General features: G+C 52.1%; 1 protein-coding gene and 1 long non-coding RNA gene across 12 annotated transcripts in view; one reads left to right on the forward strand and one right to left on the reverse strand.

Moving 5' to 3' along the window:
- Positions 1 to 12,676, reverse strand: part of KIF21B (kinesin family member 21B) — a 58,556-nt gene extending 45,880 nt beyond the window's left edge. For 4 of the 7 annotated variants that reach the window (XM_033198891.1, XM_033198893.1, XM_033198892.1 and 1 more), the window contains exon 1: positions 12,300 to 12,674. In XM_033198891.1, coding sequence (XP_033054782.1) covers positions 12,300 to 12,340 — 41 coding nt within the window. In that variant the 5' untranslated portion in view covers positions 12,341 to 12,674. Of the gene's footprint in view, positions 1 to 12,299 lie in introns of all 7 variants that reach the window. The other 3 variants (XM_033198889.1, XM_033198895.1, XM_033198894.1) reach the window with 2 other exon arrangements.
- Positions 12,677 to 12,879: 203 nt separating this feature from the next.
- Positions 12,880 to 26,372, forward strand: LOC117076827. 5 transcript variants are annotated; one of them, XR_004434485.1, is made up of 5 exons: positions 12,880 to 13,029; positions 14,453 to 14,948; positions 19,538 to 20,902; positions 23,954 to 24,021; positions 25,161 to 26,372. It is a non-coding gene; the product is annotated as an uncharacterized LOC117076827 (long non-coding RNA). The 5 variants fall into 5 exon arrangements; XR_004434486.1 differs by having other exon boundaries at positions 14,453 to 14,568; XR_004434487.1 differs by having other exon boundaries at positions 12,880 to 13,020.
- Positions 26,373 to 26,886: the final 514 nt, after the last annotated feature.

Here is a 26,886-nt window from a genome sequence, read left to right on the forward strand (position 1 = left end):
AGCCCAAAGGAGGTCACCACATTTATCTAGCTGTCTCACCCAAATTGGAATGGGAGCCCAGCTTCTTTGTCTCCCACCTGAATTGGTTTTTCTGCCTGGGAAGAGAATGGCTGATTCTTGCTCAACCGTCTGGACCTCCAGACCAGAAATTCCAGTCTCCAGTAAGAGTTCAGGGTCAGCAAGGCTCCCACCTCTACTTCTACCTCTACTGCTAATAATGGCAGCGGACATACACTGAGCACTCACTCTATGCCAGGCAGCATCTAAACACTGCCATAGATTAACTCTTGGTCCTCACAACACTGGGAGGTGAGGATTATGACCCTCATGTATGGATGAGGAAGCTGAGATGGCACACAGCCAGAGTCACAGGTCACAGACAGTCAGGAGCAGATCAAGGGCTTGAACCTATGCAGTCTGCATGCACTGCCCTTTCAATGGTCTTATGCTACACTGTCTCTAAGGACCAGGGTTCAAAGTGCCAGGGAGAAAGAACATCTCCTATGTGCAGGGAGAGAGAGCGGGAGCAACCTTAGAAGGAGGAGCATGGCGTTGTACACAGGTACTAAACAGGAATCTAGCTCTCAGACCTGGCTCTGCCCCTGGGCTTGTGGGGCCCAAGATGAAGCACTTCCTCTCAGGGCATCCAGGTATTCCTTGGTAAACCAAGGGCCTGGCCTGGGCAGCCTCTGAGGACCCTCCAGCTCTGCTGGCTAGCACCAGCTCCTGAAGACAGCTTCCCTACCACGTGGCTGCCTGAAGTGGGATTTCTGGATTCAATTCAAATACCATTTAATTACTGTAGGCAGATGGCAATGCTGGCGATTGGAGAAAATCGAATCATCATCCCTGGAGACAGTGGAGCAGGGGAGGGGGAGCAACAGCCCTGCTTGTCAGAGCCCTTCAATGAGAGGGGCAGCTTCTGCTTCAGAAATCAGCCCCCTGACCCCCTGGGGAGGCTGCCTGCCAGGATCAAGAGAGTGGGCAGAACAGTCTGGCGGGGAGGATATAGAGGAGGAGACCCAGGGTTTTAGGGTCCAGGAGTTGTGGGGTCAGTTGGGCATTCACCCTGGGACCCTTTCTTGACCCAACACATCCTGAGGTGAGGGTCTTTGTAGTCAGAGACATCCACCCAATGCTGGTCAACTCTTAGCACCAGACTACTTTGTCAGGGTGCAGGTGAGCATGCCTGAGCAGTGTCACCCAGATAAACTGATACTGGCTGGGAGACAGGGGGCATGGACCCTGGTTGAGTCACCAATTCCCAAAGCAACTTACCTGGAAGAGGGAGAGAGTGTTGGACTGACTGAATAAATGGAAATGGAAGCAAAGGAAAGCTAAGATATCAGGGATGCGCTCCATGTGCTAGCGCTGGGTCAGGCACCTCCACAGGTTACCTCGTTTAAGTGATGCTATGACCTGAGGATTTAAATCCCCATTCTCCAGCAAGGAAGGCTGAGATTTGAAGTGGTTAAGCCACACACACAGTAAATACAGTGAAGTTGGGCATCAACTCCTGATGTGGCTGACTGAATGCCCTTCCACTCCTCAAGCTGCTTTCTGTCAGAAAACTCTATGTATGTATGTATGTACGTATGCATATATGTATGCATGTATGGTTTTGAGACAGGGTCTCACTTTGTTGCTCCAGGGTGGAATCCAGTGGCGCAATCATGGTTCACTGCAGCCTCAGCCTCGTGGGCTCAGGTGATCCTCCCACCTTAGCCTCCCAAGTAGCTGGGACTACAGGCATGCACCACCATGCCTATCTAATTTTTGTATTTTTTATAAAGATGTTTTGCCCTGTTGCCCAGGTCTGTCTCAAACTCCTGAGCTCAAGCGATTCTCCCACCTCGGCCTCCCAAAGTGGGATTATAGGCGTGCGCTACCATGCCCAGCTGAAAACTCTTAATCCTAAAATTGCTAAATAAACTTCATCCCACACCACCTCCATCAGAGCCAGGGGGGCTCTCTAGAAGGAGTCCTGCATGTCTGCTCACATATGTGCAGGGCTGGGCATCAGGCTTGCCTTGCCTTTGAGTGCTCACAGTTTGGCGGTGGCAGACACTGTCTCAGTCATCCGGGGTTCACTCTTCACCACATCCTGCCTGGTGGCAAATTCAAACTGATGCCCCACAACTAGGAGACAAGAGGGCTGGGAAACAAGAGACCAGGGTCCTTGCCAAGCCTCTACCCTGACTCTCTTGTGGTTTATGAGCCACTGCTTCCTTCTAAGTTATCTAGAAGGTTTGTTCCTGCTTTCAACTTTCTAAGAACTCCATTGCCCACCCCTCCAGCAGTGTCTTCTCCCGGCCCCACCCTTGGTGAGGTCACTTCTGTGGGGTGCCCTCAAAGCGACAGTGGCCCACTTGGCCCCAGATAAGCAGAAGGAAGAAGCAGTGTGGCAAGGATGGGTACCACCTAACAGTCCTTTTCCTCCCTGGGGACATGGAGGGGGGGGGTCAAGGCTCTCTAAGGTCTTCCTTTTTAAAATGTTTTTGCAGTGACAGGGTCTCACTGTGTTGCCCTGGCTTGTCTCAAACTCCTGCGCTTAAGTGATCCTCCTGCCTTGGCCTCACAAAGTGCTGGGATTACAGGCATGAGCCACTGCATGTGGCCTTTAGGGTCTTCCAACTAAAATACAGGCCCTAGAGGCTGTGGACCAGAGCCAGGACTAGGGTGAGGCATTCACCCTCAGCACAAAATTTAAGGAGGCAAGGAAAAACCTCAGTAATCAAGATAACTTACAACTTAGTGCAGTATTTTAAAAATCAAATTAGCAAATTGTGGCCCACAGGCCAGCTGCCTGTTTCTGTCAGTAAAGGTTTGCTGCCCAAACATCTAGTGTCATTTCTGTCCAGGGTACCTGGAGGGCATCTCACCCCAGGCCCCACCCCTCCAATCTTCCTTCCATCCCTTCTCAAGGTTCTGCCAGGAGGGAAGGCCGGCTGGACAGCTCCACTCGGAAAGGCCCCCGGAATCTCCCAGAACACAGCCGGGCCTATTTGCTACTTGGCAATCCAGAGGCTGAGCGGCGGGTACAGCGGGCGCCAGAGCGAGGAGAAAGGGCCCGGAGCTTTTCAGAGGCAGGATCTGGCACAGGCAGCGAAGTTGCTGAGCTTCCTCTGTTCACAATTGAGCAGGAGCTGGTGTGATGTGGGAAGCCATCCCCCACCCCGGGAGAAACGCGCACGCGGAGGCCAGGGAGGTGCGGGCGGCTGGAGAGTCCCCTCCTCCCAGGCTGACCCCCACCCCCTGCCCCTGACCCGCTGGGTGCCTGCAGTGGAAGCGGGACAAAGGCTGTGAGCCCGGAGCGCAGAGCTGCAGAAAGGGCTGAGCTCAGCGGATCCTCGGCTCTTAGAGGAGCCAGGAGGACGGGGCGGAAGGGGAGGACAGAGGAGACAGGGAGGAGGCAGCTCAGGGGTATGCTGAGAGACTGCCAAGGAGAGAAAACTGCAAAGGGTACCGACTGGGCACATCCGGGCACGTGCCAGGAGCCCCGCACAGTATCCCGCGGCTTAGGAGGGGGAGGATGGCGCTAGCTGGGCATCATCCCCAACCTCCTCCTTAATGACATCACACAAAGCCCACCAATCAGCCCTCCCAGGAGCTCTGCCCAGTGACCTTGGGCTCCTAGGGGTTGGCTCAGCTTCTTAGGTGAAGTCAGTCCCACCCAATCAGCTGGCTAGGGTGCCTCCCTTGGCTCCTAACTAAGTAGCTACCCCCAAATCTTTACACTGAGGTCCCCATTGGTGCAGTCCCAGGCTCTTTCCACTTGAAGGGTCTGTCTTCTCACTGATGAGAGGTCACAGGCTATGGTATTAAAACAGCTAACCAGAATCCAAGAATTTCTTACAACTATGGTGCATGATCTGTGATTCCTGATGCCTTTTCCTTGCTAGTAATGGTAACACCATCACACTTGGCTTACTAAACTTCCTCAATTAGTTACCACCAACACATTTATAGAGCCAAGACGGCCTCTCACAGACACTATCTAAGGTGCTTTGCACATGTTAGGTCATTACATTACATCATTTAGTTCTAAGGTGGGTATTTTTGCCCTTAATTTACAAATGAGGGCACAGAGAAACTGATAACTCGGCCCAAGGTCACATAGCTAATATGTAAAAAGGTTTTCATCTTTATTAGCCATCAGCCCTGAAGATTCAATCCAGGGGAAATCTGGGGAGAACTGGCATGCTCGCAGCTGCCCACTTGTGTGTAATTTGCACTTCAGGGACTTTTAGGCTGGCAGACACCCTCTTCCCTACCTCAAAGGCTTTGAGAAGAACCAGAGAGCTGGACTAGAATCACCTTTTCAGATGGCCAAAATGTTAGTCCCTTCAGAAAAAGCCCCAGGGGGCTAAAAGCATATCTGCTCTTTTCTCCTATAAGACCCCTGATGCCTTTCTGGAATCTTGAAAAGGAGCTCCTAGAAGCTGGTAAGACAGCCCAGAAAGGGACTGCAAAGTCAGCAAGCCTAAGGGGAAAAGCAATGTTTGCCCTGATTCCATGACCTCTGCTTGTGCCCAGCCTCCAATTGGCATGCCTGGCTCCAGCCTGGGCAGCGGGGCAGAGCAGAGCCAAGCCTCTGCATCCTCTGTGGCAGATGTGTGAGTGTATGGAGGGGACACAGACAGAAGCCCGGTGATGGCTAGTCTGTCTGGCACACAGGGGTCACTTAGCTATGTGGTGACTTACCAGGCACCAGCTCTTCCTCGTCAGTGACAGGGAAAGATCAAAAGGGAACTCAGCAGTAGCAGGAGGGATTTAGATAAGCTAGTAAAGAGAACTTCCTCCTTGCAAAGATGATTAAGGCTGGGAGAGGAGAGGCTGGAGGGGTCTGTGGAGTCTTCTTCCTCAGAAATCATTCGTCATTGATATCCCTCTTGCCTTGTTCTATGTGTTCTTCACCACCTAGGTCTTTTCTGATGAGGACACACACTACCTAATACTTTTTGAGAGCCTATGTGCCAAGCTCCTTTATGTACATGAACACATGTAATGTGTTAAGACAACCCTGTGAAGCCGGCGATATGTGCCCCATGTTACTAAGGCTCAGCAGGTGAAATTTAGAAAGCTCAAAGTCACACAATTTGTAATGGTGGAGACGAAATTCAAACCAAACCTGCCAGTGCCCAATCCTGAAGCATTCACCAAGCAGCTCTGCACCAGGGCAGGAAAGAGGTTGGCTTGGAGAAAAACGATCCCTTCAGAGAATCTCCCGGACTGATCCTACCGACAGCTGCCAGCAGTACCACAAGCTGCCTGCTGGGAAAGCGTTTTCCCTGTTTTATGTTAAGAAAGCTGAAGCCTGGAGCAGGGAGAAGTATGGAGTCAGGAACGGAGTCAGGAACCCAGGAGGCTGCCTCCCTGTCAGAGGAAGGCGGTTTTCCTCTGTGGCAGAAAGAGGACATCTATACCCCCACTTTAATGAGCCTCCTCTCCTCCTCCCCATGGCAGCCTGCCAGTTCTGGGGAAGGCGGCTGAAAGCAAAATCCCTGCTCTCAGGGGAGTCTGGCTCCCAGACACCCCGGGGGCTTTTAGCTGACTTAGCCCAGACAAAGCATCTTCCCATAGAGGCCAGTCTTCTATAAAACAGGGTGGCAAGATCGAATTTGGGGTGCTTGCCCTTTTAGCTGCAGGGGTAAGGTGTGGGGAGAGCCCAGCACTATCGGGGGCAGTGCCATCAGAGCTCTGCAACAGCCAGAGGGTCTTGTTGCCCTCCCCTTTGTCCCTCTCCTGGCCTCTCAGACCCTTCCCCAGGTCAGCCCTCCTGAGACTGCCCTCAGGACTCTGAACCCCCAAACAAGAAGGCTTTGTATTATGGAGCCAAAGGGCATGGGTTTAGGAGGCCTTGGTCGGCATGGTGAAAGCAGTCTGTCAGCCCTCTCTGCCTGATTTCTGCCCCCAATCACATTCCTGTCCTGGATGTGATACTCCAGGAAAACCTTGGTGTGTCAGCTTGGGATGCTTGGGGTTCAGGACTCTGACCCTACCCCCTCCTCTTGAGTCTTTGACCTTACTCTTTCAGTTCTTCCTAGGGTCTTGGCCACTGGCTTCTGAGTAATGCCAAGGGTCAGGCAGGCTAACAGGGGAGGGGGTGCCTCCCATGAGGCACCTTGAGAGTCCTGTTGTCTGTGGCCCTCCAGGGCATCAGGATCTCAGCTGTGCAGAGGAATCAGGCCAGCAAGGAGACTGGGGTGAAATATCAGAAGCCAGGGAGCAGGGATATGCAGGAGGGGCTGAGAGAAGGGGCCAGACCCTGTCCTGAGTTGGATATATCCCCAGCCTGCCATTGGCCGCACAAGCCTGGCTGTGAGCAGGAGCCAGGAACTTCCTGGGCCAGGGTCAGACTCCTCCATCTCTGGGGCCTGGGAAGAGGGTGAGCCCAGCCCAGGGAAGTACTGCTCAGCTGTGCTACAGCACCACTCTCCCTGTCCCACCCCCATCTCGGGGCATCTGGCAGGGGTTTCCCATGACCTCCCCAGAGACAGGAGATGCTGCAGAGTCAGGCTTCACCCAGAGCCCAGAGCTGTGACGGCATCGGCATCTGCATCTGGTGGGGGACGGCCAGTGGGGACTGGGCCCTGGGGATGCTTTCCTGCTGAGGAATGCAGAGCAACAGGAGGCTGGCTGTGGAGGGCAGCGAGCCTCTCCCCACCACACTGGCCCTGGCCCCCTGCCCACACTGTATGCAGGATAGCTCTCCTGGGTGCACCTTAAGTCAGCCTTAGGTGGGACCAGACCAGCCTTCATAAAGGACAGGGGGCTTCACCTCAGGAAGGCAGAGGGATAGACACTCGGGCATTTGGGGATGGGATGGCAGCATGATCGCCTTTCCATACCCTAGAGCAGCTGGAGGTGAGAGAAAGTCCTCCAGAAACAGAGCCCTGCAGCCAACACTGCTGCCACCTGCCCTGGAGCTTCACATAGGGATCGAGGGGTGGATCTCTGTGGCCAAGGAAGAGCCATTCCAATCCAGCTTCCCTCACGGCACGGAAGCAACCTCTAACCCCCACCTAGCCCAGGGCCCTCTCAGTGCCCGTCCGGCTGTTCTAAGAGGGAGGGGCAGAGAAGACATTGCTTTCCTCCTCAATGTTCTCAATACTTTCTAGAGGGTAAAACGAAAGGCTAGGAGACCCAGCACACATTGGGTTCTGCCCTTTGGTGTGTGTGAGGTGGGGGGCCAGCAAAAGACTTGGCTGCCCCCAGAATATCCTTCTTGAGAGAGTGCCAAGGTAGAATTCAGGCAGGAAGACACATGCCAGGGATGGCTGCAGCGATCTAAGAAAGGGAGAGTGTGGTGGGAGAAGCTCCCCAAACACAAACGATGACAGCACGGATTTAGGAGCTAGGACCGTGGTGGTGCCAGGCAGTCCCACGCTGCTAAGCAATCCCATACCGGAGAATCTGGACAGCCTCAGCCCTGCCACACATCTGCACAGCACCATGTGCCTTCCCATTTTCACTTTCCCACATTCATGTTTACGGCCACTGTGTGTAGTAAAGCATTTGAAGAAACTGAGGCATAGAGACTTCAAGAACACAGCTAATTACCACCTCAATTAGGAGGCAGCTTACAGTTGCATGAAGAGCATGTGTTCACAACTGAGAATACCCTGGGTTTAAATCCAGCCTCCTCCATGTACCACCTGTGTTTGCACATCTATATGATGGGAATAAGTCACCTGGCCAGTTGAATAGGATGCTGCAGGCACTGTAAGTGTTCAATACATTATAGTGCCTAGCTACCTCCTGGTTCATACTCCTATCCATCATACCATGCATTCTGCTCTAAATTAATATATTAATCAAAGGATTGGGGGTGAATTCAATTTACTAAATAGTTCACTAAAGCTTAAACTACAGAGACATCTCTTAGGTACACTTACATTAGGGCCTATTTTATTTTATTTTATTTTATCTTTGAGACGGAATCTTGCTTAGTCACCCAGCCTGGGGTGCAGTGGCGAAATCTCGGCTCACTGCAACCTCCGCCTCCCAGGTTCAAGTGATTCTCCTGTCTCAGCCTCCTGAGTAGCTGGGACTACAGGCGCACGCCACCATGCCCGTCTAATTTTTGCATTTTTAGCAGAGACGGGGTTTCCCCATATTGGTCAGACTGGTCTTGAACTCCTGACCTTGTGATCCACCTGCCTCGGCATCCTAAAGTGCTGGAATTACAGTCATGAGCCACTGCGCCTGGCCTAGGGCCTATTTTTTTAAAAAAACATTTTATTTATATTCAGTTCCTCAGGAATCTACTCTGCGTTTTATTCCCTCCAAAGATTTTATGCCTGTCTTTCTCCAAGCCACTGCTCTTCACAAATGAACAAACCAGAACACAGTGGCTGTTCCCATTTTCCAGTGGGTAAAACTGAGGCCCACAAAGACAAACAGGGAAGGCGCCCATGACACAGCCAGTAGATGAACTGTATCAGCTCCTGCCCTGCTCTTTGCCCCCAGGGTTGCAAAAATAAGCATGCCAGGCACATAAAACCTCTGGCACCTCCCTGGCCCTGGCCTGGGCCCCGCCTCACCTCCACTTGGAGGTTTTCAAAAGCTGAGATCCAATCAGGCAGTCAGGCTGGGTGGTGGAGGGGGAGGTTTCCGGGGCCTGTGGTTACTACACTCCACTTCCTTATGATGACATAAACCCTATTTCTGCAGCAGGAGGCCAGCACCAAGATTCTCAGGTCTCCACACAGTCCACATGAGGCCCTGTATGGGCCTCAGTTTCCGAGAGCTGTAAACTGGACACAGGTGGCATTGATTGGCACTGACTGGCTTTGGGACTTGGAAGGCACCCCAAATGCCCATTCCCCTACAGTTTCTTCTGTCTTCTTTAGTCTTTCTCTCCCAAGCCACCACTGCTCTTGGTTCAAAATTCAGACAGTCATTGACCAAGATTTCAGAGTAACCTAGAACTAGGGAAATAACTGCAGCTAGAGAACCCAAATGGGAGAGGGCAGGGGTACAATCTAACATTGTTCCTGGGTCCCTTGGACCCCCCTCAAACCCCTCCCTATCCCCTACTTAACCCTGTAGTCTCAACAGATGGATGCTGGGCCGGCCAAGCAGACTAAAGGAAGGAAGCTTAGGGAAGCCAGGCAGAGAAAAGAGGGGAGGGGGCTAGGCAACACTGAGGTCTCCCCTCATGGTGGGGGCTCAGAGCTGGGGACATGAAAGGGTCTTAAACAAACTTCCATGTGACTTGGCTTCCTTCCCCAATTTTAATTTTGCCAACTTGCATTTCTTAACAGCTACCCCTTTCTCCCCACATTTGTCAGGCCTGTATCTCTGCAGCCTGGGGCAGGTCACAGCTCCGCCCCACCTCTCTCTAGCCTTGTTACATACCTCCTCCCCCAGGTAACGGCCAGTTCTAGTCCAGCCCAGGAAGCTGAGAATCTTTACAGTACAAGGGGATTAATGGATAAAGGGATCACAGGGCAGGCTGGAGAGGCCGGCCTGGGAATCCCTTGGTGCAAAGCCGACTAGCCTGGGTTCAGGGACAGATGGGCCAGATTCCATCTAGCTGGGGAGGCCACAAGGTAGGGCTTTTGGGGTCTGCTCACCCCTGGACCTTCTTCCCTTACCCCGAGACCCAGGTCCTGAAAGTTTCCTCCTCTGGCTCTCCAGGAACCCAGGCCTTCACTGAAGCATTCCACAGCCAGCCAGCTTCGATCTCCTCATCCCAAACAGATTGCAAGGCCAAGGGCCTTGGGCCTGGCACTTCTCACCTTGTCTAATAGTCCTGGGGCCTCTCTCCTCTACACACACACACACACACACACACACACAAACACATCAGACCACGCCTGTCTCATTCCTGGTCTTCCTTGTCTGAAGAGTTGGACTCCAGGCTCGGTACAAGTTATTCTTATGGAAATTCTGAAAGCACTTCAGTTGGATGCAAGAAAGGACTTCCATAAAGTCAGAAAGACAGCCGGACCTGGCAGGAGGTAGTGAGCCCTGGGGTTGGACTAGACCCTGGACAAGCCTTGCCCTTCCCATAAATGCTCTACTCTAGTGCAGCCCACCACCCAGTCTTTCAGGTGAGAGAAGTGATTTCTGGGGGTGCTGCAGGGGAGGAGGGGTAGAAGAGGATCTAAAAACAAGGAGAACTCCCCCTACAGCCCGTCACTGGCACCACCTGCTCTCCTTCCCAGCCCAGCCCAGCCCCAGCTCAGTCCTAAGCTCTCTGATTAGAAACTGGGTTCTGTCCAGACATCGTCTGCCTTCCACAGCCGGCTGCCCATTGAGGTCCGGCGTGTGCTGGGGCTGGGCACTCATGCTGGGGTGGGAGGGGAGGAGTGGGTGGGGCCCTCACCTTCCCGGAGACCCTGAAAGCCTGACTTCTGGTGCTCAAATGCCCCACCCCCCATACAGATCAGCAACTTTGCCCCCACTTAGGGCAATCTGACTGGGAACCAGAGATGACACACATCGCCGTGAACTGGGTGCAGAGGGCAGACATGATCCCTTCTCTGCAGAAAGGGTCCCGGGAAGCTTCTAGAGGTGGCAGTGGGAAGAGAACATCAGCTTATCCTAACTGTGCCAATTCCATGAGGCTCCCCGGGTGGAAGACCCACATCTTTTCACCCCAGTCCAGCCTGGAGACCCTGAACAGAGGTGGGGGCCTTTGTTTAGCTCTCTCCAGCAAGATGGAATCTAAAGGAAACCCCCCCTGTGGAAAGGGCACCCCCAAGCCCCTTCCTTCCCAGTCCTCGTTCACAATGGGTGGGGGCCAGAGGGGCCAGAGCTTCATTTCCCTTTTATGGTGTTCTCGGACTCTCCCAATCTGCTGCAGATGCCATATTTACATTTCTCACTCCCACCCCCAGCCATGCAACCCTCCCTCGACCTCCACAAGATCCTGCTGCAATGTCAGCCCCAGTAGCAGCCTGGCCCCGCCCCAGCCAGCCCACCAGGCACCTGCAGGGCTCCTCTTTGTCTCTCTGGCTGCTCAGGGCCAGGAAAGCTGTTCTCAAGTGATTCTTGAGTGCTGCCTAGGGTGCATGGGTGGGGGCGCCTCAATCTCCTTCCCTCCAGCTGAGCACTGATCAGTGTCAGCTCCTCTCTAGGCTGCAGAGGGCTGGCCAGGTGGCCGTGGCGAGGGGCATCTGCCCTGGGGCAGGAAGAGGAAAGCTTTTTCCTTGCCATCTCTGACTCTGTCTAGGAGCAACCTTCCCGGGTCCCTGGAATCTGGGTCACATATGACCCAAGGGATCTAGAGACCTGAGAGACCTACCCTAGACCTGGACAATCCCCCGCCCCCTTCATCATACAGGGCTGGGGCAGAGATAGACATTCTTTCCACACCCCTACCTTGGTGAGCAGCCCCAGATTGGCACGCTGCTGCCAATACACCCCTTTCAAAGAGAAAAACCCAAAGCAAAAACTGGGAGAGGTGGTGAGGTGTAAAGCGTCTCCACCCAGCACAAAGAACACAGATGGCTCAATTTCACAGCATTTCCTGCTCCTGCACCTTTGTGTACCCCTCCCAATAGAACCCACCCAGCCATGTCCTCTCCTTGTCTCATTTTTGCCAGCTCAAGTCCCAGAGCTGTTCAGAATGGAACCCCAGATAAGTCTAGGCGACCCCCCCTGCTCAATTTTATCTGAGTGTCTGAGGATGGGGCATCCACATCACACCCTCCTGCCCTCTCAGAGGGAAGCACCTCAGATACACCTCTTCCTCCCTTCCTAGCCCCATCTCCTCTTGGGACAGGAGTGGCAGGATTCTCCCCGAAGGCCATTGACTTCCCACAGAAGGCCAAGGCACCATCCCAGGTTTTCCGTTGGTCCCCGCACCCGATCTTTGTCTGCAGATCTGGCTCCCAGGGCGGGTGTGCTGCCTTTGCTAGCTGGACCAAGAGCACATAACTAGCTAACTCGCGTGGATGAGGGGGAAATTTCCCTCTGGTATCCCCGTATGAGACAGCAGCCTCGTGGGGAGGCGAAGAGGAAACACACAGACGCTCCGGCCTGAGCCAGGGCTGGGTGTGAAATACCGGATTTCCTTGTTTATTCGATTTTCTGATCATTAAGGGCTCCCAAGAGGGACCCAAAATTACCACCCAAACAAAGCCACCTTGCAGTAGTCCGCGGGGTCGCTACTCCCCGGCGGCAGCCTGGCCAGCGCGCGGCGCCCTCCATCCCGTCCCACGCCGGCCCCTCCCCCGGGAGTGCAGGCTCCAGCCCGAGAGGTGCCCGCGCCCCCCGCCCAAAGCCCACGCGAGACAAAGCCCGAGCCCTCTCCGCGCGCCCCCTTCCCTGCCCCGGGTCCCTACCTGACGGCCACCTTGACGCAGCAGTCCCCCTGGCCGGCCATGGCCCTCTGGCTCTAGGGTCTGGGCGTGGATCAGAGGCGGGGGTCTGGGGGCCAATGCCCGAGGCAGCGGCTGCGGCTGCGGGAGGCGGGGGCGCGGGCGCTGCTGGCGGAGGCTGAGGCGGCGGCGGCTGGAGGTGACATGCTCGCGGGCTGCAGGACGAGGGGCTCACCCGCGGCCGGCCCCCCGGGGCTGGGCCCGCGCGCCTCCTTGCGCCATCGGGCGGCGGCGCGGAGCTAGCTGACAGCCGGCAGCGCGACCCGTCGCTCCCTACGGCGCGGCACACGCGCACACACCTCCCACCCAGCCGCCACCTCCCGCCGCAGCGCGAACAAAGGGGGCGGGGGCCGATCCGGCACCGAGCCCGCCCCGAGCCTGCCCCGAGCCCGCGCCGGACCCCGCCCAGCCCGGGAGCCGCCAATGGAAAGCCCTAATGAGCAGCGGGGGCGGGACTCGCGCCTTTAAAGGGACCTCTTGGCTCGCGGCCACGGGTGGCTGGGGGTAGGGGGCGGGATTGGAGGGTGGGGGTGGGAGTGGGGGTGGAGGCGCGGGACAGAGACCACGTTAGAACCTTGGCTCCCGGAGTAGCAGAACCTCAGCTTCAATGGGACCATCATTTCATAAATGAAGAAACTGAGATTTAAAGAGGGGAACTACCGAAGGTCACAGAGCAAGTTCGTGGGTAAGCATGGTAAGAACCCTGGTCTCCCGGGGATCCCACAGCGATTGACGGTTTATAGTTCACAAGAGCCAGGAAAGCTTCCCTTCTGCATTTATTCCAGTAAATTCGCCAACCCTTCTTGAAGGGAGTTCTTGCTAGCCCCTAAATAAATTTCCCCCTACCTCCGCCCTGCAGCATTTTAAAGCTCGTGTTTTAGCTGATTCCTGGCCAGGCTCCTAGCCCAAGACTAGCCCCTCCCTACTGCTAGAGGACTGTCCCATTGACCTTTATGACCCACAGATGACCCCACTGGGCCTGGCTCACACTCTGCTTGTTGTGGCAGTAGGGCCAGAGGGTCAGTGTGGGAGGCCTGAGCTGCCCTGGGGGAAAGGAAGGAACAAAGGGGGCCCTCAGTTCCGAGCACCTGGGTAGAGAGGCTGGGCGGTGAAGTGGGTGGGGAAGGGAAGAAGGAGGGCAGCTGCCTGCAGGAATGGATATAAAGGACAAGGAGGACCATGGAGACTTTAACAGTGGGCCTGGATGGAGGAGGAGACCAATGCTGCAAAGTCACAATTCCCTTCCCAGTCCACCTCCCTCCCTCTGAGCCCAGAGGCCTCTTCCCTGCCCCCTGCCTCCCAACATTGGGGCCATTCACAGGGCCCCTCACCAGCTGCCCTCACTTCACCCAGCTCCCTCTCCTGGAAAGGGCCCAAGAGGAGGACCCAGCTGCAGCTCCAGATGTGGATGGGGATCTCTGGGGGAGGGGAGCGAGGGTAGTCTGACTCCAGGCCTCTTACATCACCCTCAGATGATGAAACCATGTCAGAGATTTTGGCAAGGGTGTGGACTGGGGTCTGAGGATGCATCTGTTGGTGCCATCTTCCTCCCCTTCCCCCCTCCACTCGCAACCCACCACCCCCTGCAATAACTGCTTCATGCAGTAGCTCAGATCCCTGTTTGGCTTGACCTATTAAGGTCAAATCAAAACTAAAGATAATTTTAAGAGCAAATTTCAAGGGCCAATCAACACATCCTTTTCATCCCCATGGCAAACAGGAGGAGCACTGCCAGCAGTGCCCCCAGGATGGAGGCTGGAGAGGAGGTCTTGGTGGGATCCTGGACCTTTTATTAGCATTTGAATCTAGAGGAAGCTCTCCCTGGGGCCAGGGGATCACCTCTCCTGGACCAGGAGGCTAGCAGAATGCTGCAGTCAGATCCTGCAACATTCCTCCCCATCTTCCAACCAAAATAAGACGTGGTGAGGAGACTAACACATATGGACCACCTACACAAGGTATTTTATGCACATACTCTCATTTTATCCCTGTAACCTTGTGAGATAGGCTTTTTTATTCTTTTTAAATTTTGCAGATGGGGAAACTGAGCCTCACATGTATGAATTCCAGCATATAAGCAACAGACTCCGGATTTGAACTTGTATATCTTGTTCCAGACTTCCCAGATGACCACCAAGGCGGAAGCGATGGTGATGCCCAGGCAGAAGGGAGCTAGGCTGGCCCAGGCTTTTCCTGTAGGCATAGCCGGCTCCAGGTTCAGCCTTCCCGGACGGTAATGTTGCTTTCTGAAGAGCTACTTTCCCGCCAACTCATCTCTGGACTTCTCTGGGGCCCAACTCTGATTTCCTGCCTGCAGGAGGTCCCCTCTGACTTCCGACAGTTGATGACCCTTCTGACTCACAGTTCTACTGCTGGGAAATGCCTCCAGAGCTGCTGCCCACCCCCTCTGCATCCCTCCAGGTCACTGGGTGTCGAGTCAGAGGAAGCAGGGATGCACATGGGTGGGAAACTCAGGCCTCCTAAATGTCAGAGCCTCAGGACTTTGGCTACTCAGAAGTAGCTCCCTCCTGGGCCACTAGGAAGCAGCAGGGCAGCCAGCATCCAGACGTCACTCCTGGACTCTGCTGCTCAGAGGCTAGATGGAGAACCAAGGTGGGAAAGAGGCTTAAACCACAGCATGGGGAGATTTAGGTTAAGTGGGTCAGAGGAAGTTTAGGACAAGACTTGTCCTTTTCGGTCTCTGTCCAGCTTCAGCACAGCTACTGCTTCCTCTCTTTGGTTTTTCCCATCCCCCCCTCTCCCACCACCTCTATCCCCTTCCAGCTTTTCTTCTTTCCTTCCCTCCTTCCCAGACCCCAAAGTTTCTCAGGATTAGCTGCCCATGTGCATATCTCTCCCACCCCCAAATCTTTCCTCACTGTCTCACAGAAATAGGCAAACACATGCACATGCACACAACCATGAGTTGCCCTGAGAGTTCCCTAATTGGACTGAGGTTGGAGCCCCAGCTCTTGTCCTGAGGCCCTTCCCCCAGGTATCTTGGGGCTTCTTCCATCATTTCTCTTGACAGGAGCTGTGGGCGTCTGGGCAGATGGGAACCTGGGGGAGGTGTGGGGAGCTCTCTCTGAGGCAGGAAGCTCCCACACTACTGTAGTTAAAATACTCCGGCAGCAACTTGGGGCAGCCATCTGGGATGCCCAGATCTCCCAGGACACTCAGCTCTCAACAACAACCCTATAGGAACAAATTAAAAACCTAAGAGATAGTTATAGGCCCTGGAAATGTCTCCCAAAAGTGGCCTGAACTTGAGTTCTGTTTCCTTTTATCTTCTTCAGGGTTAGCACTGGGCATTGGCATTTACAAAAACTCTCTAAGCATTAAGCAAAAGTTATAGGAGTGGAAGATACAGCATTCTGGATCTCCAGTCCTAATACCCAGCCACACCCCAGCAGCTATGCATGGTTCCATGGGAGAACAGGCATAGCCCATCCTGCTGGCATATAGTCCAGCCACATCTTCCAATGCCCACCTGGAGACTGAGCCCAGTTCTGCCCAGCAACAGGAGCTCAGAGCTCTAGAGAGCCTCTCCTGGGGTGCAGACTCAGGAGATCTTAGCTCAGGAGCAGACTTAGCCTGACTTCCTCTTTTATAGGAGGAGACAGACTTAGTTACAGAGGAAACCAGAGTTGTTATAAATAGCAAGGAAGGGAGAAAACTGCTATGGATTACAAACACACCATCAATCTTAAACTATTTTTAGTTTCAAATAATAATGAGAGTCTAATTAATGCTCTGTGTAACTTCAAATGTGGGATCTTTATCTACCTTTCTACTTTGTGATGCTTTTAATACAGTATTAGGGCCAAAGGCAGAAAGAGATATGGGCAATTCTCAATGTTACCAAATCCTAGATATGGAAAGAACCTGAGAAATTTAGTCGAGCCCTTTCATTTTCAGTGAAGAAACTGAGTCCCAGAGAGGTCAAAGGACTTGTGCAAAGTTGCACAGTAAGATAGGGACTGAGCAGTGACTAAAAGCCTAGTCCCTGTACTCCAGAAGCAGGGCAATTTCCACAACAGCACAATAGAACCCAAAGGCTAAACATCTATGGTTGAGCTGTTGGTGAGTTTATAGCCTGAATAAAAGTTAGGTCTGGGCCAGGTGTGGAGGCTCACGCCTGTAATCCCAGCACTTTGGGAGGCTGAGGCGGGTGGATCACTTGAGGCCAGGAGTTCGAGACCAACCTGGCCAACATGGCAAAACCTCACCTCTACTAAAAAATACAAAAATTAGCCAGATGTGATGGCACATGCCTGTAATCCCAGCTACTCAGGAGGCTGAGGCACAAGAATCAGTTGAACCCAGGAGGTGGAGATTTCAGTGAGCTGAGATCACACCGCTATACTTCAACCTGGGGAACAAAGCAAGACTCTGTCTCAAACAAACAAACAAAAAATGTCTAAATGAAATAGCAAAAGACAGCCCAGAAGCTGAAGTGTGGTATTCTGCATCCCAGAGTTTTGGGTTCAAATCCCAGCTCTGCAACTGACTAGCTATGTAACCCTGGGCCGGTGTGTAACTACTCCAAGCATCAGCTCCCACATCTCAAAATGAGGATAATCACACTCACTTCTTTACAGGACTATTATGAGGTTTAAATGAGGTAACATGGGTCAAGCATCCAGCACAGTGCTCAGCAAAAAATGGATGTTAATTTCCTTCACATTTCTCTCGGATTCTCTATCCCTTCTTCAACGCACTCCTCTAACTGGACAGAAGGGCAGATTTGTCATAAAGCAGTCATGTGAGGGATAAGAAGTCTCACATGAGTGTGAATGAAGCTGGCGGTGTGGGGGGGGACAGTTTATGGCAATGAAGTTTGCCTGGCGCAAGTGGTCAGTGTCAGATCCAGAGGGTGGGAGAAGACAGACTTGCGGAAAATTATCCATCCTCTGCCAACCACTCAGTGACGGGCCTCGGGGTCCGGGGTCAGTGTTTGCAGGGGAGGAGGGAGGCTGGGCATGCTGGGTCCTCATTGTACACAAATACCCCGGGCCTCAACCTCACCCGTGTGCCACACTGTGCCAAGGGTGTTACATAACATTTCTCTTTTAATCCTCACAACAATCTATGAGGCAAATACTGTTCTCGTCCCCATTTTGCAGAAGAGGAAATGAGCTCAAAGGTCACTTGGCTAGTGTAGTAGTCATTAGTGCTGTCTCCAAATATTTCCGGCTCTCTGCCTTCTGGCACAAGGTAAGACTGCATGTTCTCGCTCTTCTTTGATGCTGGCTGTGGACATGTGAACAACTTTAACCAATAAAACGTGGCGGAACTGATGTGCGTTAGCTCTAGCGAAGCATTAAGACTCTGGCACCCTCACACCTATGTTGTTCATAGAGTGTAAATGAGAAATAAACTTTCATTGTGTTAAACCACTGAACTTACAAGTTGTGTGTTGCCATGGCAAGCCTGGCCTACCCTGACACAGTTAGGAAGGGGCAGAGCCAGAGTTCGGAGGCCTGGTCTGTAAAGATGCCAGATGGTGTAAGTACCTTCCAGAGATCGACCTGCTTGCCTAAGACACGCAGAAGCCCCTTTCTGGGCTACTTAGAGCCCTGTGGGGCAGGGGAGGAGGGTAGGCAGCCTCCCTACCCTTATCTCTTTCCCTCCTGATTTGACTGTGATTTTATGGGGTTTCCAGGTTGCTGAGCCCGGGGGAACTGACTAAATGAGTGTGGTTTTGTATGAACCCTTAGGGGCTCATAGTTTTCTGGTTAGCTACTACTCATAGTCTTCTGGTTAGAAGTGCTGAGCTACTTCTCAGGGCTCCCCAGGAGACACTCTGAGAAGTAATTGGAAAATTCCGACTTCCTCCCTGCCCATCACCCAAATAGGAAATAGCTGGGTATCAGGACGTGCCTGCATTCACTCCCAAATCAAAGATCAACCCTACTCAAGTCACTCTTTGCTTTGGGACTCAGTTACTCCTCTGTGAAATGGAGCCACTTCAAAGGGTTAGGGTAACTGCTCAGAGATCCTAGAGGAAGCCCATTCCAGATTGTATAGATCTTCTCAGAGGTGCCTGCAAAATGAGAACAGCTACTATTTCTGAACATTGTGCTGGGCATTGCACCAAATGCTTCAGAGTCGTACAGTCATGGAATGCTCACACAACCCATGGAGGTAGGAACATAAAGCAAGCCAGGACACCAAGAGGTGCACAAGGTCACATTGCAAGTGGTGGGCAGGGTTCAAACTCAAGCATGCTGCCTGCCCGTTTCATCCTCGGCTGGATTATAGGGAGGGAAAAGGATGAATCTGGTCTTGGCAGCTGCTGAGCTGCCAAGAAAGTGAGCACAGCCCCCTAAGGAGTTATGAGCTTCACGTGTCTACACAAATACTTGCCCATGAAGGACCCCAGCCGCTTTGTCATAGGCCCAGACTAGAAACACCACAAATGTCCATCAACAGGGGAGTGGATTAAGAATCTGTGGTATATCATATGGTGGGATACCATTTAGCAATAAAAAGGAAAGAACTATTGATACGTGATAGAATATGGATGAATCCCCAAATTCATTATGCTCAGTGAAAGAAGCTAGACCAAAAAGAGCACATGCTGTACAATTCCACTGATATACAAATTCTAGAAAATGTAAACTATAGTGTCAGAAAGCAGATCAGTGGTTGCCTGGCAAGGGGAGGGACCTGGGAGGGGTAGGAGGGCATGAGGGCATGAGCAACGTTTTGAGGTGGTGGGTATATTTATTTATTTATTTATTTATTTGATATTTTTTGAGACAAGGCCTTGCTCTGTCACCCAGGCTGGAGTACAGTGGTGCAATCGTGGCTCACTGCAGCTTCAAGCTTCCCAGGCTCAAGGGATCCCCCCCATCTCAGCCTCCTCACAGGCGCACACTGCACCACCACACCTGACTCATTTTTGTATGTTTGTAGAGACGGTTTCACCATGTTGCCCAGACTGGTCTTGAACTCTTTGGCTCAAGCAATCTGTCAGCCTCAGCCTCCCAAAGTGCTAGGATTACAGGTGTGAGCCACTGCGCCCGGCATATTTATTGTCTCAATGGTGGTGATGCTTCCGTGGGTGTATGCTAATACATCTGTCAGACTAATCAAATCATATACTTTGAATATGTGCAGATTATTATACATTAATTACATACCTCGATAAAGCTGTTGAAAAGTAACTTGTCCCAACTTCTTCTTTGTTCAAACAGAGGTGCAGAGTGGTTGGTGACTTCTCCTGGGCCATGAGGACAGTCAAAGTCCTGGCTACCTCTCCCTGAGACCACGTGGCCTGTGGCTTCATGGAAGATGCCACCTCCCAAGAAGGGGCTAATGGCAGGGAAGTTGAGAAACAGAGAGATGGAAAGGTGGCATAAAACAGGAGAGGGCGACACTGGAGAGGGGCCGGCAAGAGGCCAGGCTGGGTACGTCAGAGAAGAGGGAAACAGAGATGAAGCCGCCTGAGGACAAGGGAAGAGGAGAGACAGGAGATGGGACCCCTTCCCAGACCTGGTGATGAGGAGGAGGCTCTGAGCAGTCCTGGCCAGGCCCCAGAGGACCCATTCCCTTCCTTTGACAGATGCCACCCGTGTACACCCCTGCCGCCGATGAAGTTAACAAATCACCACCACCAGCCTGCCCTGGCCTGGTTGCTGTTGACGTTCAGTCCCCAGGATGCATCATTTTCTTGGATTTTAATAGATAATTGCCTTGGCCAGACCCTGCAGAGCAAATTGCCAGCAAATGTTCATTTAACACTTTAAAAATCGAGGGGAAGAGGAGAGGGCTTGGAGGCAGCATGTGGGGAGAGGTCAACCTCTAAAGTGCCAGCTCTCCAGAAATGCAGCCAGACTGAGGGTTTTAAGGGATGGTAGTGAATGCCAGCACTCCAGGCAGTGTGTGCGCTGAATCTCATAGGATGGTTTTAGGAGCACTTCAAAGGCCTTTTTGACCAAGATAGTCACGTTGGCCTAAGGTGAAACAACTCTGGAAAAGTTAGTCTGCGTCCTCCCTGCAACCCTTGTATTTCCTGACACTTGTATCAGTAGACAGAGGAGACCCTTGGCCTTAAGGAGAATTTGGGAATTAGGATCTAGTGAAGATGCAGAGAAGCAGGAAAATACCCTTTTTTTCTTTAACTTCTAAACTCGGAGGATCCAAATAGCAGGCCAGGACTGGGTGGAGCAAAGACGTTAAGTCATAGCCAAAATTGAAAAGAACATAGAGGAAGAGGCCTTTTTCTCCCACCCTCCAGTGATGAGGGTCCCTTGGGCTGGAAAAGGGGAAGGAGGAGATAGAAGGCTAGGCCTTGATGGAGGTCAAACCCTAAGACAAGAGGATCAGATTTGGGGTGCTGTGAGAGGTGAGGGAGGTCTTCCCGGAGAGACAGTCAAGCTCTGACAGTGGCTGGTGCTAGAGTGGCTGGGCCCCTACCTGCAGACCACTCCCCATCATCACTGAGTCAGCCTTCTCCTCCCCGCTCAGAGGGGGACCTCTCAAGGTGGTCTCAATGAGAAGAGGTACAGAAAGCCCCCATCAATTTTGGTCTGTACACTGCCCAAGAACCACCCTCCTTGGTGAGTCCCCATCCTAAACCATTTTGTGTGGTCAAAACACATGTAAACTGTCCCAAAACAAAAGACAGAGAGCAGGGACTACTAGAGGGTGAGTGGATGTACTCGGGTGGGTCTGGCTAGTGGGGAAACCGACCCTCATTAAACCAGGTGAAATATAAAGTTACCATTTAAGGCATAGAATATTGGCAATTTCAAATGATACCATCTAATATGTTCTATGTAGCAGTCTCTTGCATTTGCCTACCTTTCCTCCCTCTCTCCCTCCCTTCCTGCTTTCCTTTTTCCCTTCCTTCCATTTTTTTCTTGCTAGGAATACAAAGTTGATAAAGATTCAATGCCTGCCCCTGAGAAACTCACAGTATGCTTGGAAAGAAACAAACTGCAAACCCCTAATTAGGATACAGTGTAATAAATGCCATAGTGAGAGTTATCAGGTGCTCTAAGAGCACTAAGGAAGCAGCAACTAAGTTTACTTGGGTGATCAGAGAAGACTTGCGGGAGGCACTGTCAGGCTGAGACCCAAGGAGGAGTTTGTTGGGCGCAGAGACACTGTCAGTAGAAGCCTGAGAGTGCGTGGCCTGTGCAAGAGGGAGTTGTTGAGTTGCCTGTGGTTGGGCTGGTGCTTGGCAGAGTGTGCAAAGGGTTTCAGGCCAGATTAGAGGAGGATGAGTGGGGACTGGAGGGTAGGGGTGAATTGTCATATGAGCCTCACAAGAATACAAAAAGTAAGAGGCTTAAGAATAGTGTCCAGGCTCCCGCTGGACACCTGGTTTCACCATTTCAGGGTCAAGTGACTGCAACTAATTCACTCAACCTTTCTGAACCTCTGTTTTCTCATTATAAAATGAGATTAATAGTAATACCTATTTTATAGGTGTTGCAGTGATTACATGATATGGAAGGCAAAATGCTTAATGAATCAGGCTTAATGTATGTTATAACCATTATTGTTCTACAGATGAGGAAACCAAAGGGCAGAAACATTTTTAGGAGAACACACAAGTGGGAATGGGAATGCGTGTTCTCCAAGTCCAGGGCCTCACTCTGCTGCACCCTGCACATTTCAGGACAGCCTTTCTGAAGCATGGTTGAGGGAGCCTGGAGTCTCTTCCTGGCTCTTCTCATGAACTTAGTGATGTGAGGTGCATGGGGTTGTTTCCTTCCCCAGGTCTTCATTTCCCTTCTCCCCACCATGGAATCTCTCTTTCTTCATTTGACTTTATTTTTATTTATTTTTTGAGATAGGGTCTCACTCTGTTGGCCGGGCAGGAGTGTGGTGGTGCAACCATGGCTCACTGCAGTCTTGACCTCCCAGGCTCAAGGGATCCTCACACCTCAGCCTCCCAGGTAGCTGGGATGACAGACACACACCATCATGCCTGGCTAATTTTCTTTCTTTCTTTGTTTTTTTTTTTTTTTTTTTTTGAGACAGTCTCACTCTGTTACCCAGGCTGGAGTGCAGTGGTGTCATCTGGCTCACTGCAACCTTTGCCTCCTGCATTGGAGCAATTCTCCTGCCTCAGCCTCCCGAGTAACTGGGGTTACAGGTGTGTACCACCATGCCTGGCTAATTTTTATATTTTTAGTAGAGATGAGGTTTCACCATGTTGGCCAGGCTGGTCTTGAACTCTTGACCTCAGGTGATCCACCCACACCGGCCTCCCAGAGTGCTAGGATTACAAGCATGGGCCACTGCGCCCAGCCTCATCTGAACCTTTCAAACCCCAGTGTCTGTCTCACCAAGGTATGTGACACCATCGCATTTTCAGCTGACAATACCAGAATCATCGCTTGCCCCTTGTATTTGTGGCCAATTTCTTTTAAAAATGCTTCTGTGCTTTGGTTTCCTCAACTGGACTTTAAGTTCCATTGAGACACACAGTTATGGACCACAGGGGAAAGTAACCATGGAATTAGAAGGCTGGAGGGCACATCCCAGATCTGCCACTTACCAACTATAGACCTCTCAGTGGCCTCATTAGGAAAATGGCAGGAGGATGACCTGTGGTGGGGTTGGCACTGTGAACTGTCAGCCCCAAGGCTGGGGTAACATGGTACCAGGGATCAGATGCCAGAAGAATGGGGGCATAACCTTGTGAAATAGGAGTTGGGGTTAAGCTCAGCCTTGCCTTGGCAGTGTCTCCTCTAGCAGTCTGGGGCAGGAGCCAGCCTCTACATCCATGCCAGTTGGTGAGAGCTGGCAGAGCCTCTAGGAGGACGAGGCCTGGTGCTGAGGTGTGTGGGCTGCCCATTGCTGCTGCCCTGTGCCCCCTAAAGTGCCCGGGAACCCCCAAGGTTGGCTTCCTCCTGTCTTACAGATCTGACCCCATCACTAGCCAGCATCAGACAGAATCAAAACAACAGCTTCCTTCCCTTCCTGTGTCAGGTCCTTCCTCCGTTACATTTGCATCTCACAACCACTCTGGGAGTAGGAATGACCTTCCCATTAGACAGACTGAGGAGCAGAGACTTCAAAGGGTTATATGAACTGCCTGACCATCACTCAACATGGATCCAGGGGAAGGGGATTCGGGCTTCCAAGGCTCTACTTGGAAACACCTTGCAGACAACAGCCACCACCTCCCTGCCTTAAGAACCCAGGACAGGCAACTTGGCAGGAGTCCCTCAGGGCCAGGGAGCTCCTCCCCATTCTGAAGACAGACTGGAACTGAGGCCCACCCTCTTCCACCTTTCCAGAGAGCCTCCAACTGAGCTCCACACCCCGCAGATGGAGGGCTCCCCTAGCCCCCACAGCCCTAGCATGCAGCTTTGTGTCTACCCCTTCTGCCAGCCACACCCCGCCCCTTCTGGCAGAACCCCCCACCCAGCAGCTGGGTCCCGTGTCTGCAGGGAACTGTCAGGGAGAAGACAGGGGTCTGGCAGACACTGTCCCTGGCCAGTGCCCCCAGGTGACAGAAGGGGGCCCACCTGCTCCTAGGGATACACTGCCTGTCAGGGGGTCCTGCTGAGGGGCGTCTGTCTTCTCTGTATTTGCCCACTTTCCCTCCCTCCCACCTCAGGCCTCATCCTACCACAATTTGTTCCTTTTAGGCTTTGAGTAGCCTGGCAGCCCTATAAGGGGAAACCCACCTATGAGTTGAAGCGAAGCTGGTGCAGAGGTAGGATTTTGCACATTCTGATAAATTACAACATCTTATATGTTGCAAAGGAAAATGCCTGAACTTTTCCATAGAGTGAAGACCTAATAGGAAAGTTTCTCAGAGCCTGTGTTTACACACGTATCTGTTAGTTAGGCTGGGAGGGACAGCATAGATTTGACAAATGGTGTACCATTAAGGATGTGGAATTAGATGCTAAACTGACTCCCACCTTGGCTCTCTTATGAGCTGTGTGGTTAGGCAAGTTAACGTTTGTTCTCTCTGTGTCTTTATTTATTTTTTTGAGAAGGAGTTTCGCAGTTGTCGCCCAGGCTGGAGTGCAGTGGTGTGATCTCGGCTCACTGCAACCTCTGCCTCCCAGGTTCAAGCAATTCTCCTGACTCAGCCTCCCAAGTAGCTGGGATTACAGGCACACACCACCATGGTCGGCTAATTTTTTGTATTTTTAGTAGAGATGGGGTTTCACCGTGTTGGCCGGGCTGATCTCGAACTCCTGACCTCATGTGATCCACCCGCCTCAGCCTCTCAAAGTGCTGAGATTACAGGCATGAGCCACTGCACCCGGCCCTCTATGTGTCATTTTTGCAAAGTGAGGATGATGATACCTTTCTTAATAGTTAAGAGGATTAAATAAATTAATATATGCAAAACCCTTGGAAGAGGGCCTGCCATATAGTTTGCTTTCTTTTTTGTTTTGTGTTTTTCAGAGACGGGGTCTCATTTTGTCATTCAGGCTGGATACAGTGGTACAATCATAGCTCACCTTGAACTCTTGGGCTCAAGCCACACTCTCACCTCAGCCTCCCAAATAGCTAGGGCTATCAGATCATGTTACCACGTCCAGCTAATTTTTAATTTTGTGTGTGCGTGTGTGTGTGTGTGTGTGTGTGTGTGTGTAAAGACAGGGATCTTGCTACATTTCCCAGGCTGGTCTTGAACTCCTGGCATCAAGCAATCCTTCCACCTTGGCCTCCCAAAGTGCTGGGATTACAGGTGTGATTCACTGCATCCAGCCCTAGTTGACACTCTATATGTGGTAGGCATTACTGTAAGATGTTCAGATACCTCATAAATAAGAGTGTCCTTTTATAAAACTTTACAGCATACACTTATGTTCCATTTTATCTTGTCTTCCCCAGAGATGAGCCAATTGAGCAGGAGACAGTGTAAGCAGCTGTGGGGGTGTCGAGTACTCCCTCCTGCCTGTGGGAGCTGCACCGTGGAGTCTAGCTTGTTATCTGCAGAGGCAGAGCCCCACCTCTGTGCCTCCTCTTGGTGTAGGTGGACAGCCATGGTGGCGGAGGCTGCAGAACTGAGAAGGTGATACTGGGCAGCGACCCTGCTGCGGGCAGGGTCCACACCCCATAGCTCTTTCCTGCATTTATTTAACAAGCGACATTGAGCCAACAATCTCTGCTGAAAAGTGCTCAGCCCTGGAGACAGAACTGTGAACAACGTGGACACAGCTCCTGCTTTGTGAAGCTTGGTGTCTGGCTGGGGTAAAAATAAACAAGCAGTTACAACACAGTTACAATCCCTACCATAACGGAGGAGAGATGGCAGCCAAATTTCTGGGCCAGGCTGCAGAGAGTTTGGGGGTGTTCAGAGAAAGCCTTCTGCAGGAAGGAATAGCAAAGCTAAGGTTTGAAGGGTGACTAGAGCTCGGTCAGGTAGAAGGCTCAGGATGCTTCCAGAGAGAACAGTACATGTGAGCTCAGAGGTGAGAGCTTCCTCTGGGTGGGGCGAACAGGAGACTTGGGCAGGGTCTGATCTGGGAGAGGCTTGTGAGCCCAGGCAAGGGTTTTACTTGCTATTCAGGGGCTTTGGGGGTGCCTTTAAAAGTTTTCAGCAAGGAGACAAGATGACTGGTTCTTCCTTTTCGAAAGATCAGAGACAGATGGGGAGCAAGAGAAAAGAAGAGGCTGGAGGCCTGTTCAAAGGCTGTCACAATAGATAAAGCACGAGATGATGGTTGAACGGATCAGGAAAGTGACCGTGAGGATGAAGAGAAAGGAGACAGATGTGAGAGATACTTAGGAGGGCAAATCTGTGGGACATGGTGGGAGGGGGAGGTAGGCATCCAGGATAATACCCAGACTTCTGGTTTGAATAAGAAGTGGGCTTCCCCGAGACCAGCAACACCAGAGGAGTAGCAGGCTTTGGGGAAAGGATAAGAGGCCACCACTGGACAAGGTGAGCATTAGGCACAAGTGAGACATCTGTGCAGAGTTGTCTGGGAGGAGCAGGATACAGAGACCTGGAATTTAGGACAGATTTTGACTAGAAATATGGATTTTGGAATTCCTGGCACATACATGCAACTAAGATATGAACGTGTACTGCATGAGAAGAAAAGGTCAAGGAGACAGAGTCCACCCGAGAGGTAGGCAGGCCAAGGGAGAACTCCCAAGGAAGATTCAAGTTGGAACACTTGAGGGGTATGAGGAAATTCAGGAGATCTGACATTCAGGGGGAATTTCAGGCAGGGAGGGGGGTAAATTGTATCTCATGCTGCCTGGAAGTCAAGTAAGGTAAAGATGTAAGAGTCCACTGAGCAACTAGATAGTGACATTGGTGAGTGTGGTTTCAGAGAAGAGGTGGGGCAGAGGCAGACTGCCTAGAGAGGAGAAATGAGAATGGAAGGGGAAATAGAAATGTGGACAAGGAAACCACACAGGTAAGAAGTTTGGTCCTCAGTCAGGAGCAGTGGCTCACGCCTGTAATCTCAGCACTTTGGGAAGCTGAGGGGGGCGGATCTCTTGAGGTCAGGAGTTCAAGACTAGCCTGGCCAACATGACAAAACCCAGTTTTTACTAAAAATACAAAAATTAGCTGGGTATGGTGGTGCACACCTGTAGTCCCAGC

Source organism: Trachypithecus francoisi, unplaced genomic scaffold, assembly GCF_009764315.1.
Source record: "Trachypithecus francoisi isolate TF-2019V2 unplaced genomic scaffold, Tfra_2.0 Lachesis_group5, whole genome shotgun sequence".
Classification (NCBI taxonomy): Eukaryota; Metazoa; Chordata; class Mammalia; order Primates; family Cercopithecidae; genus Trachypithecus; species Trachypithecus francoisi.